This window comes from Larus michahellis, chromosome 17 (assembly GCF_964199755.1).
Source record: "Larus michahellis chromosome 17, bLarMic1.1, whole genome shotgun sequence".
Lineage (NCBI taxonomy): Eukaryota > Metazoa > Chordata > Aves > Charadriiformes > Laridae > Larus > Larus michahellis.
In genome coordinates, this window is record NC_133912.1 from 2,710,385 (window position 1) to 2,722,631 (window position 12,247).

At 41.4% G+C, this 12,247-nt stretch overlaps 1 protein-coding gene across 21 annotated transcripts in view; it reads left to right on the plus strand.

Moving 5' to 3' along the window:
- The window catches only part of PRDM10 (PR/SET domain 10), a 46,261-nt gene that overhangs the window by 11,617 nt on the left and 22,397 nt on the right, over window positions 1–12,247 (plus strand). For 19 of the 21 annotated variants that reach the window (XR_012583986.1, XM_074560878.1, XM_074560871.1 and 16 more), the window contains 9 exons: window positions 235–399; window positions 2,041–2,100; window positions 4,858–4,977; window positions 5,981–6,188; window positions 6,571–6,812; window positions 7,909–8,112; window positions 10,057–10,129; window positions 10,765–10,882; window positions 11,857–11,986. Coding sequence is in view for 20 of the 21 variants with exons in the window: in XM_074560878.1 (XP_074416979.1) it covers window positions 235–399; window positions 2,041–2,100; window positions 4,858–4,977; window positions 5,981–6,188; window positions 6,571–6,812; window positions 7,909–8,112; window positions 10,057–10,129; window positions 10,765–10,882; window positions 11,857–11,986 (1,320 nt within the window). In the remaining variant the exon portion in view is untranslated. The remainder of the gene's footprint in view (window positions 1–234; window positions 400–2,040; window positions 2,101–4,857; window positions 4,978–5,980; window positions 6,189–6,570; window positions 6,813–7,908; window positions 8,113–10,056; window positions 10,130–10,764; window positions 10,883–11,856; window positions 11,987–12,247) is intronic. The other 2 variants (XM_074560880.1, XM_074560881.1) reach the window with 2 other exon arrangements.

Consider the following 12,247-nt stretch of genomic DNA (forward strand, 5'->3'; position numbering starts at 1 on the left):
GTCTGGATTTCTATATTGCTAGCATAATTCTATGAGATTTTTAAATGCATATTGTACAGTGAGTTTTTTATTGTTTTCAAAACAATTGGCTAAGGTAGTTGGAACACAAGGTACTCTCTGCTTTCCAAAACACCTTGCAACTGATGTGTCTTGTGTTGTTTCCCAAAGGTGTGTGTTTCAGTTTCAGTACAGGATCTGGTTTTTTTGTTGTTTTTTTTTTTTTTTTCCCTCCAGGTGCACTTTGTCCCTGAGGGGGGGACAGTGGCACAGATTGTGTACAGCGATGAGCAGGACCGTCCCTCGCAGCAGGTGGTCTACACGGCGGATGGCACCTCCTACACCTCCGTGGACACCTCGGAGCACACGCTCGTTTACATCCATCCCGTGGAAGCTACGCAGGCATGTGTGGTTCTGAGCCCACCCCGTTTTGGCACCTAGGAAACAAAACAATCTCGTTTGAGATGAAAGCCAGTTACCAGCCAAGTGATATGACTGGAAAATAGCAGGCAGTTGCTCTTAACACTTTTATTTGCCCATTGCTGAACGGGGACTTCATGCTGTTCGTTCGTCTGATGTGCAAATGTGGTAATCAAAGGATGTTGAGGCTATGAATTATGAAATGCTGGTTATTTCAGTGAAGGTGGATGAGATTATAATTAAATCAAAGGTGTTTTCCAAAACGCAGATAATCTCTCTAGAAAATTTGCCTCTGTTGTATTCAGTAAAATGCTGCTAAGTGTGATCTACGTGTCTTCTGGAAGAGTTCTTGTTTTGCATAGTACAGTTTTCATAATTGATAGTTACAATATCAGTCATGCCTTTTTGCAGAGGATCTCCGTGTATTCAGTCTATTTTTGTAGTGTCTCTTCAGAGAAGTTGTTGATTTTGTAGACCTAGCTTTTTTTTCTTTGCAATTATATTGTAGTTTTTATTCTCTGACAGCGTGTGTTTATATGGGGTTAATATAGTATGCATCTGTACCTCTGTGTGGAGAGATACAAAAGGAGGAACAGGCATGCTTTGTCAAGAATGTTTTGTATTGTCTTTGCTGACAGGACAGATTCGCGATGCTACAAAGTGCACGTACTTGACACCCGTAGCAATGCTGGCATAGCCTCGTGCAGTGTGGTCTCTTGTGCGGTTCTTAGATGTTACATAAAAACAATTCGTACGTGGTGGGATGTTCTGAGAGGATAAGATGTTTTGAGAGGATATTTCCAAAGAAATTACTGACCAAGTAACTCCAAAACTCTGAATACTATCATTTTGTCAAAAGAGTTGTAGCATTAAGACACTCTCGTGCAACTGAGATGAAATTATCAAAGCGCTAGTGGGATTTCTATTACGCCACAGTTTATTTTGTTGGAGCCAGACTGCTACAAGGTCAGGTATTTCAAGTTTTGGCAAAGTAAGGAAGGCTGACCTCGGTCAATACTTAGTTTTCATCTGAGTCTTGCTTTTCCTGAGGGGAAGCCCTCCCATTAGGGCTGTTCTTGCAGGCTACTGTAAGAATGTTGGGGTTGGCATGTCTTCTGTGCAATTAAAAAAACCCAACATCCTGGCCATATCAAATTCAGATGTAGGATATGCCTGATATCTGCATGCTTTCTTTTGAGGACCCCTCTTGTGAATTTGCAGAAAGATAACGTTAAGTGATCTTCTGTCCTGCCCTCAAATATTAGCTTTCATACAGCTATTGAATTTCATTCCGTAGAATTTATCAAATCGGCAATTGACAAAAAGTGATTTCTGCATTTAAAAAAAAAAAATAAAAAAATGCTGTGAAGCACTTTAAGTATGTAGATTAAAAGTGCCACATAAATATGCTATCTTCTTATGGAGCGCTACCTAATTTTAGTTTAATCTTTGTGCGTGTGCGTTCACATGAGTAAGATGAATTAGTCTGCCGTGGTAACAGGAACACTAGAAGTTAGCAAAGGATCAAATGTGGATCACTTATTGATGGCAGGGTGATTTTTGTGTGAGTTGGGAATAAACAACCCCGAGGCCGGTTTGATAAGCCTTTTTCACTTTGTCTAGACTCTGTTTACAGATCCGTCCCAAGTGGCTTACGTCCAACAGGATGCCACCACGCAGCAGGTAAGAGAGAGACATTCTTTTCCTTGGCCCTGCAACTGTTAAGAAAACTGTTACCAAAGGTAAAGGGACATTGTTGTGGTGCTAGAGCATAATAAGCTGTCTCTGAATTTATCAAATGGCAGTCCTCAGTTATTTACTGTCATCCCAGGGATCAAGGGCAAAAAGCTTAGGATAACAACCACTATTATCTTGGCTAGTTTGTGCATGAATGACAATAAAAAGTTAAGACAGTGTGAGGTTGGGTTTTGTTTTTTTTTTTTTTATTCATGCTCAACAAAAATACTAATTTACTGTCCCAGATATAATGAAGAATCTTTTAACAGTGTCCCTTTAAGTCAGCAAGCTGTGGTGGCTGACTTTATTTTAATTTCATTCTGGAAAGACTGGGTCCCTGTACAGATTCTGATCCAAACACCTTTAAATTCATAAAAGGCTCTCAAGGGATAGAAATTTTGGATCAAATTTTAGATTTACCAGAAACTTCACAGGAAATAATTGTAAAACCTGAAGCAGTTTAATTACCAGCTCCCTTACCTTACCAGGGCTTCCCAGGTCTGACGTACTTGCCAGTGTGAAGTGGGCTAGGAACAGAATAAAATTGGAGCCTGAGTTTATAAAGTTCTGGTGATTTTTTTTCTTTTTTTCATCCATTATGGATGGGAAGATTTTGTTGCTACAGGTATCTTTGGGGACTGTGTTGTGGTAATCGGGTGTAGGTGCTTTCAGATCTAGATCTCTAGTTCAAATTCTCTGCTTCTCATAGAGACTTAAAATCATTACTGCTTGGTGAGTTTTTAATGGCGCGTGTGAAATGACATGTTAGATCTGAATCGTTACTAGCGCCATCATTAAAATGCGTATTTATTGACAGTCTTAGGGCAGAGTGAAGGGTTGAACGTGCACTGAAAATACGTTTTCTTCTGGCTAAAAGGAGACCCTCTAAACAGTTGAGGCACAGGCAGGAAGCGATATGAATGACATAGTAAAGGTGTTACCTGTTTTCTTCCGGTTCTCTGGATGTATTTGGAGTGTCATTCTGGAATTTTTTGCCACATCAGTTTCCTTCCATTAAGAAGCCAAAAAAAATCCAATTTAATTGTCTTAAAGCTCATTTAACAAATACGATCTAACTAAAAGTAGATATTACTTGTATATGCAAAGCAAATGCCGCTCTGACAGCAGAGGTGGTGTGCTGTTACTATCCCATGTTGAGTCTCAAGGGCATGAGCACTTGTCTGTGTGTCCTCAGCCCGTCCTCTCTTCCAACACCATGACAGCAGGTCCCAGCGGAGATGTTCACGTTCTTGTGAATGGTGTGTCCCTCACTGTGGTGGCTCCTGCTGTTGCAGGTGTTTTTACATCAGCATTTCATGTGGGACATCCCTGAACTGACAACAAATATTACAATAATAATCAAAGCTCCCCTTGTCTTGCAAAAGAAACTTTGTTTTAAAAAGAAATTGAGAATTCTTTTTTTTTTTAAAAAACCAACATATACTCCTTGCAGTGTCTGACATGGAAGTGAAAGTAAGGATATGTTTGAAGTGTGATTAGTAGTAGGAAATGCTAATATGAGGTACAAATAGACACAAGCTGGTGTGAACCTCTCATTGCTGGCAGACCTGGAGGTGTGCCATTGAATAATGATGCCTTTTCTGTTACCACTTGGCATCAGAAATGTCAATACCAGACAGCTTGGTTCAGCTGTCGTCTTGGCGGTTTCCTGCTCACTGTCACACGGTTCCCTGAAGTCTTTTTCCTGTAGTTTTTAAGCAGTTTCCTAAATTACTCTTAATACCTCCTTCAACAAAACAACTAGATTTGAAGTTTTAGGACTCTGCTTAATGTTATGGATTTTCTTGTCTGCTCCTCCACCGTTGGCACGATTTGCTGTTCTCAGGTTTATCGGATATTTATTAGGCACTCTGTAGAGGGGCAGGGGATTTAATTTTAGCATAAAAGCTGTTTAGCAGTCAGAGGCACAAACTAGAAGCCACTTGATGTCAACTGCAGAGAAGGATGAAAAATCATGCGGGATAACGGTGCAAATTCCTGTACAGATAAGCAGGAAACAAAAGACAGGAAAGGTGATTCCTAGGATCTTAATTCTGTTTTGTTTTATCGCTGAATGGATGGGAGCAGTATGGTAATATGTCACTAGACAAAAAATGAGTATGAAAACAACCAAAAATGTATAGTGTGACTAAATGTAAAGAAAAAATAATTGTTGGAATCCTTTCAGTGGAGTGCTTGATCTTCCAATGAGGTCAATACACCATCTTGTTCTTGTAATGGATCTTTGTTTGCTTCAGAAAAAGAATGACAGGCAAAAGGAGGAGATGCTTCTTTTTCCTTCTTTACCTTTTCCCTTAAAAGCAAAAAAAAAAAAGAGATAGAAGAGAAAAAGACCCCTAATCATTGGTTTTACCAAGAGCTAAAGAGCTCCTCGCATCTGTTTTTAGTGCAGTTTGAACCCAGGCTGGAGAGGACCTTAATCTAAAGCCAGGAGTGGGAGATTGGAAATTCAAAGGTGCAAAATCTAGACTAAGTCTTGAAGTCTTTCCCTTTGTCCCCAGATCTGCAGGTTTTGTCCAAGTCCATCATCCCTACTAAAAAAAGAAATATAAATAAATCATTAAAATGCTGCAGTTTTTGACCTAGTGTAGGACTCCAGGGAGCTTTGCATGCAGGGCACTGCCCGTATGTAAGTGACTGATGGAAATGACGCAGTGCTAAAATGAGTGCCTATAATTTTAGGTAACTGTGCTCTTGCCTGCTGCTGCTCAGAGCATGAATCCCACCAACCTGTCCGTGCTCGGCAACGTTGCCGAATCCCCCCAGCAAATGGCTCTGGAGCAGGGTCCACAAGCAGATAGAGTAAGTTGCCAGGCACCCTTTTCTTTTAAATGTACGAGTGCACCGATTTCATTGCTCCATTGTCTCAGGTGATGAAACGTGTCAGAGTGATACGGGAGGAGATGCGAGAAAGCTGTAGCGCAGATTTGTACTGTCTTTCATAGTCTCACCATGGAACGTGTGGGGTGTTTGTAGGAGAGATCTTGTATTTAATATACAGAGAAACCTGGTCTACAAACTGTTCTGTCTTGAGCAGCCACCTTAAAATAATCTTCTCAGCTTTGAAAAGCGGAGTTAACAGAAGGTGCGGTGCTGACTGTCACATAGGACCAACATCCTCTGAGTCTCTTTGCCAGTCTTTTAAGACAGCTTTACTGTGTGTGGTGTTTCTTCTGAGAAGCCTGCATGGGTGATGGAATATTCTGTGCAGTGCACTTCAAGTTTGCAATTTTTATTTTTATTTTTTTAGGGAAAGAAAAGGATGAACTTTAAAATTAGTGAAAGAATACAACGCCCTCAACTGTCCTCTGTGTCCCATAGTTTATATCTGGTCCCCGTGTTATCTCATCCCTTATTGATCTCTATGTGTGTGTGCTCTGGAGATTGTGTGCGTTTGATTGTACGGTAGGACAGATCATGTGCCAAAGTGCAGGATTCTGTCGCTTGTACAAAAGAAGTTAAATTACAGCTTTAGGCTCTAGGTAATTTCTACGGAGCCTGGACTTTTTTAAACCTTCTGTGGGGGTCCAGAACTACTCTGATTTTAGTTTCTTCTCCTGAGAAGTCAGTCCTTGACAGGCTAGAGCTAGGTAGTGACACAGAGCTGTCCTGAGTGAGGCTGTCGGCAGCAGCGATGCAGAACATCCCTCAGCAATCGTTTATCATGTCGCTTCACTTGTCCTTCTCTCCATTACCAGAGGAAGCAGAAAGGGTAGACTAGGAAGAACCTTCAGTGTTTGTCCTTGTAAGAGTGTTTTTCTTCTTGAATCAATTTCGATTGATTGTTTGTGAACTCTCTCCTCAGGCATCATTACCGGTGCATAACCAGGTGTTACCTCCTATGGAGGCAGTGGATGGTTCTGACCCTTTAGCACCTCTGCAGAATCAAATGGAAAGGATGGAAACAAAAGAGGAAGATGATGAGGATGAAGATGAGGATGAAGATGGGGAAGACACTGACATGGACGAATGGGATCCAGATCCACCTCGACCCTTTGATCCCAATGATTTGTGTAAGCATATGAAGTAGTACGTAGCATATTTGCTGCCCTCCCCTTTTTTCTTTTCCTTCCCTCAGCCCTCTAGTAAATGGAGATGAAAACCATTCTGATTTTAGCAGTAATAAGTAAACCCCTTTATACCCGGAAATATAGACTCATATTGGTCTGCATTACTGAAAGACAAGATTCTGTCTCAGGTGGAGTCTCTGAGCTGCTTTGTTCTTCGTTTTGCAGGAGGCTGCCCTCTCTAGTGTTTTAAAATGTAGACAGACTATTGGAGTAAATGTTCCCACAGCTGAGCCAAAGATGTTTAGAGAGAGATAAGGCTGTCTCTTCTGAGCTGCTGCGTGAGTGTCTGCCTGACAGTCATGTCCTCTCTGACTTTGTGTTGTAGGGTGTGAAGAGTGTAATAACGCACATCCCTCTGTGTGTCCAAAACACGGACCTCTGCATCCAATCCCAAACCGGCCTGTGCTGACCAGGGCGAGAGCCAGCCTCCCCTTGGTGCTCTATATAGACAGGTTTTTGGGAGGTGTGTTCTCCAAAAGGCGTATCCCAAAACGCACGCAGTTTGGACCTGTGGAAGGACCCCTTGTTAGACAAACTGAACTCAAAGACTGCTATATCCATTTGAAGGTAAGGCTGCACGTGTGAGAGAAGAGGGACCAATTTGTCTTAAGCTTTGATTTTTCATGGGTCTGTTGCTCTGTCTTCATCAGTTACTTCACTGGAGATGTTCTTTTGTTACATCCATCTCTGAATGTAACTCAGAAGTAACCACATTGCTTGGCTTGAAATCTCCTCTGTTATTCAGGGAGACACAATAATTTTGGTGAATATCCTAGCTTTATGATATATAGGTATTATGATATATAGGACTCATCGTGGAATGCTGTGAATCACTCTCACATGGGCTGAAGCAGCATCTGGACACAAAAAGAGCAGCCCCATCTGAGGATGTTTTGCAGCCATTATTTGTGTCTCATGCTGTAATTTCAGTTAAAAATATTTTTCTTCCCCTTTCCCTCCTCTCCCCCACAAGATGTAGGGAAGAGGAGAGATTTTTCTCCGTTTCTTCTTGCCAAGTCATTGGCATGAGGTATAATGGATTTGACTGACTTTTATCCATGTATTTACTGGTTTCGTTATAGGAATTGGTCCTTTATTTGCTGGGGGTTAGGTCCACAGTCTTAGGAACACTGGTCTCCAATGGTCAATGTCTGACAAGGAAGTTGTGACCACGGGCAGATTCAGTAACCCAACAGAAGTTTAGTTAAAGAAGCGCTGCTTCCAACTTGAGGCAGTGTCCTGAGTCAAGAAATGAAAGAAGTGGGTCTGCCAGTTAGAAACATCTGCCAGCTGATGCCGTATGACTACTAAAGCTAGAGCTTCTTGCGCCTTATTTATAGCCACATGTCAAATACTGTGCCTGACCCTTTTAATGAATGCTTCTTGCCCTTGAAAGCCATGGAAAGCTCCATTGTGTGACCCTAGTTTAAACTCTTACCTGTTTTTAGGTATTTTTCGAAGTGCTACCTGTTAGCAAAGATCCTTGTTAGCAATCCTTGTTAGCAACGAGAGAAAACTAGCTATGCCTTCATTGTTCTCCTAATGTAAAAGTTGCACGGTCACAGTAGTTTGTTGTTGCTTTTGTGGTTTGGTTTTTTTTTTTAAATTCTTTTGAACCTGCTGCCAGGCAGTTCCAGTCACACATAATTGGATTTTCCTACAGGTATCCCTTGATAAAGGTGACAGAAAAGACAGAGATTTGCAAGAGGACCTGTGGTTTGAACTTTCCAGTGAGGCTCTCTGCAACTGGATGATGTTTGTGCGTCCAGCTCAAAACCATTTGGAGCAGAACCTGGTAGCGTATCAGTATGGCCACCATATTTATTACACAACCATTAAAAACGTGGAGCCCAAGCAGGAACTCAAGGTATGGCATTGCTCGTGTTTCGTGACTCACTTTTCTACTATGAAATCAAACCTCATTGAGTTGCTACCTAATAAGTGCTTCTCCCAAGTCCCAGAAATGATTGCTGTAAATAGTTTTAGGGCTTTTTTCTCTGATAAAGCACATGATGGCCTGAATCCAATGTCACTGCATTCAGTAAGCAGTTAGCCACCAACTTACGGATTTTAAATGAGCTTTGGCTCAGACATAAAATGAGGAAGTTTAAAATAAGAGTATGTAAATGATTTGTCTGTCACTGTCATGCTTTACACTGCATATATTTTGCTGATGCAATCTGATTTTTATTGCAGCAGTCTTATTCTTTTTAGTTCTGGATGCCCTTTCCAGTTAGTCCTGTGTGTTTTCTTGGTGCCTTAAGTGAATATGGTCTCTCACTTTACCTGGCTTTCCTGGAACTTTTGAAACTTTGCATGTGGAAAATGATAAAGGATATTGTGGCTTCCCTGTGAGTTACTTTTTGTTCCCTCTAAAAATGTATTGATTACTTTGAGCTCAAAGCAGCGTGGCTGGCTGAGACGGCCTTCGTTTTCAACATCTTTTGGGGAACTGGGGGTAACCAAAAAACTTGGATATCAGGAAATTGTTTGTTCTTCTTCAAATCTTTTCTTGCACGTAAATTTCAACAATTTAACCAAAAAAAGGTTTTACGGACTCTTAGCTAAACCAGGGCAAAAGCCTGCTTACACACTTATTGCTGATTTTTTAAGAGTAGAATTCTCTTTGGTTTCTCTGAAAACAGTCCTTAATTTAAGCTGAATCGCTAGAACCTTTGTTAATCGATTTTAAGCGTATCCGAACATCATTTTCTCAACACCTTTTAAATCAATTTGAAATCAGACTTTAATTAAATCTGTACAGACCTGCTGTTTTTCTTGGTTCATGTGTTAGTAGTGCCCCCCCAAGCTGGATATTGGGGCATTCATGTAAACTTTGTCCAAAGATTGAACTAGGAGGATCAGTCAGTTAAAGTTGAGAACTCCGTGTTGCGTGACAGGTGAGTAGTCTAGGAGCTTCTTTGTCCAGCTAGTGAGATTCCTCCAAAGTAACACGCACCTGCTAGTGAGTCTTTGAAGGAGTCAGAAATGCCACTCACCGCTGCTGTGAAAATGCCTGCAGCCCACTACAAGTTTAAACTTGCCCAGGTTTTTCATGCTGAAAAACTGTTCATGCCTTCTTTAAGAAATTTCTTTTAAAATTGAACTTTTTTAATCAAGTGGTAAGATAAAATCATAGAAATGAGAAATGATGCAAGAATTCTCAATGAAATGTGAGCATCTGATTTTTAGGCTTTAATAAACTTTGTCTTTCTGCCTCCTGTGGTTCTCTCTGATGAAGGCTTCCTAAATCCCTGTGTAATGAAAGTGGGCCCAGCACGCTGCAGCCTGGCATTCTTTGTTTTGGGAAGGGAGACGATATTACTCTAACCCTTCAGAAGTTCAGAAACATTTTAAATGAGTCTCTGTGGACGGTGCTGCCTGTCATCTGTGTAAAGAGTGCAGGAAATAAATGGGAAACCCCCCAAGTTAAAAACTTTTCCATTCCTCTTGGTACAACAAGTAGCAGTACTCTGCTGACATCTATCCTTTACAATCATACAGTCGGGTCTAAAGTGATTAATCTTATTTCCTTTAGAGCTACTGGTAGCCATGTGTGAGATTAACATTCATATTAGGAGGCCATACCTTAAAATTAAATGGATATGCTTTCTGAGCAAAGCTCTTTTATTCCTCAGTGGGGGCATATTGATCTCAACAGGCTCTATTATTGAGGATGAAAGGAGCAATAAGAGTTAGTGGTTGAGGCAAGTGAAGTAAATGTATTGCTTAAAAACCATTTTCAAATGAATTCCCCTTAGTTCTGGTTCCATCTAAGGAAGCATCCTGTTATCTTACATCCCTGCTACAGGTGTGGTATGCTGCCTCTTACGCAGAGTTTGTGAACCAGAAGATCCATGACATATCTGAGGAGGAAAGGAAGGGTAACTTGGCCTCTTCTGCTCTCTGTTTTTGCAGTGTGGTGGTGGCTGGGTGTTGTACTACTTAGTTTCAAGTATATGGCCTGCTAGGTTAAGAAAAGTTGAACCAGACCTAGATTGTATTATTGGGACTTATTTCTGCTACTTTTCTTGTGCTAATATTACAATAATTTAGCCTTCTGCCTCAGCTTCTGGGAAGCATTAGGTTGCTGCTGGGAAGAGGTGTGTTTCTATACTTGATGTGTAACCTTCAGTCCACGTCATAAACCGATGTGCTACTGCTTTAGATTGAGAAATTTCTCTTGACCTCCCCTAACTTATGCCGGAGACGCAATCCTGTAGTTGCTCTTCCGTACAAGGGTAAATCTCAAAATCGTCCTGGATTTTAAGCAGTGTTTATAGTCCGTGTGAATTGTCCCCAGCGACCTTTTTGTCTTTCTGTGATGAGCTGTAGCCATGCCACCGTGCAGAGGGGATAAAAACACAGCTAAATGGAGCAGTGCTGGGTATTCTGCATTCTGTCTAACCTTCAGGGGAGAAATATGGCCCACAGAGGACAGAAAGGCTTGGGAAAAAAAATGAGGCATCTAATTGGTGGTGACTGAAATGCTGTTATTGACATTTCCAATTGAACATAGTTCTCAGAGAGCAAGAGAAGAACTGGCCGTGTTACGAGTGCAATCGTCGCTTCATGAGCTCAGAGCAACTCCAGCAGCACCTCAACTCCCACGATGAGAAGCTGGACTTCTTCAGCAGGTACTGAAAGCTTTAGCTTTGGCTGTCTATTGCTATGGTGCTCCCCCAAACTCTCAGAAGGAAGGGTCTTTGCCCTACAGATCATACTGACCAGCTTGGGTACCCATGAGAGAACAGCTCAGCGCCTGAAGGTAAGAATATGGCACCAGGAAGCTGATGCAAGAGACTTTGCAAAAGTAGTAGCTTGAGGGAAGTAAATACCCTGTTGAAACTGGTGAATTTTGGGGGCTTTGCTTTTGGTTTTTTTGCCAATGACTTAAAAAATCGCAATATTTCAGTACCACAATATTGAAATACTGATGCTTCTCAGATGTATGCAGATACAGAGGCTGGAGAACAAGACTTCCAGTGCTTTGGCTCCTCATTGGGCTGGCGAGATAGTTTATCCTGACCTATTAAAAGCTAAACCTACAAACATCCATCAGAGAGCAGAAGACATCGGTGCTGCCTTTTTCCTGAAATTTAGTAATTTGTTTGGCTATATTTTGTTTTCTTTTTTTCTTCTTTTTTTTTTGTTGCCTTCGCTGATGCCTGACGTCAGTGCTGCCTTTTTTGGGGAGAGATGTTATGGCTTCAGGTTTGAAATTGGTTTCCGTGTGCACTTGTTACATCTAGCTGAAAATGCTTTCCAGCACACTGTACACTGGGGTGTTGGAAGTAGGAGAGTTGCCATGGCAGAAGACTTGCTAGAAGCCAGTAGTCCTCTCAGTTGCACTATTACTGAAATAAATTTTAATGTGTTCTGGACTTTGATTTCTCATAGAGCACAAAATAAATAGATACCATCTAGTACCCTATTTTTTTGCTGCCAGAATTTCTTCACGTTTTGTTATTTACTGCAGGCCGTTAATACTGAGTTGCATGGGTGAATAGTGATGCTGAGTAGGAATGCATAAAATCAGTGGAGATTCCAAATCCATCTTTTTTTTTTTTTTTTGTCTCGTCTCTAACCTGGAGCACTTTGTATTCTGCAGAGCCAGAGGCCGAGGTCGTGGGCGAGGAAAGAGGAGGTTTGGACCAGGCAGACGCCCAGGGCGCCCTCCCAAATTCATGCGTATGGAAGTAACCAGTGAAAATGGGGAAAAATGTGAAGAAGGGACGCAGGTATATTTGGGGGGACAGGGAGGAGGAAAAAACAAGTATCACGTGGGATGTAAACTCTTAAAAGAATTTGGGGCATCAGTGCAAATTGAGGGTGTGCTTTGGACTTAAACCCAAGTAATTCTTGGTTTTCTAGCTGTGACTCTGTGCCAGGGGAGCACACTACTTTCCTTCTATAAAAACTGTAAAATCACTTGCATTTCTACAGCAACTTTCATCCTAAAGCACTTAGCAATGAGAGAGGTTATTGCGGCAGTTTAGCAG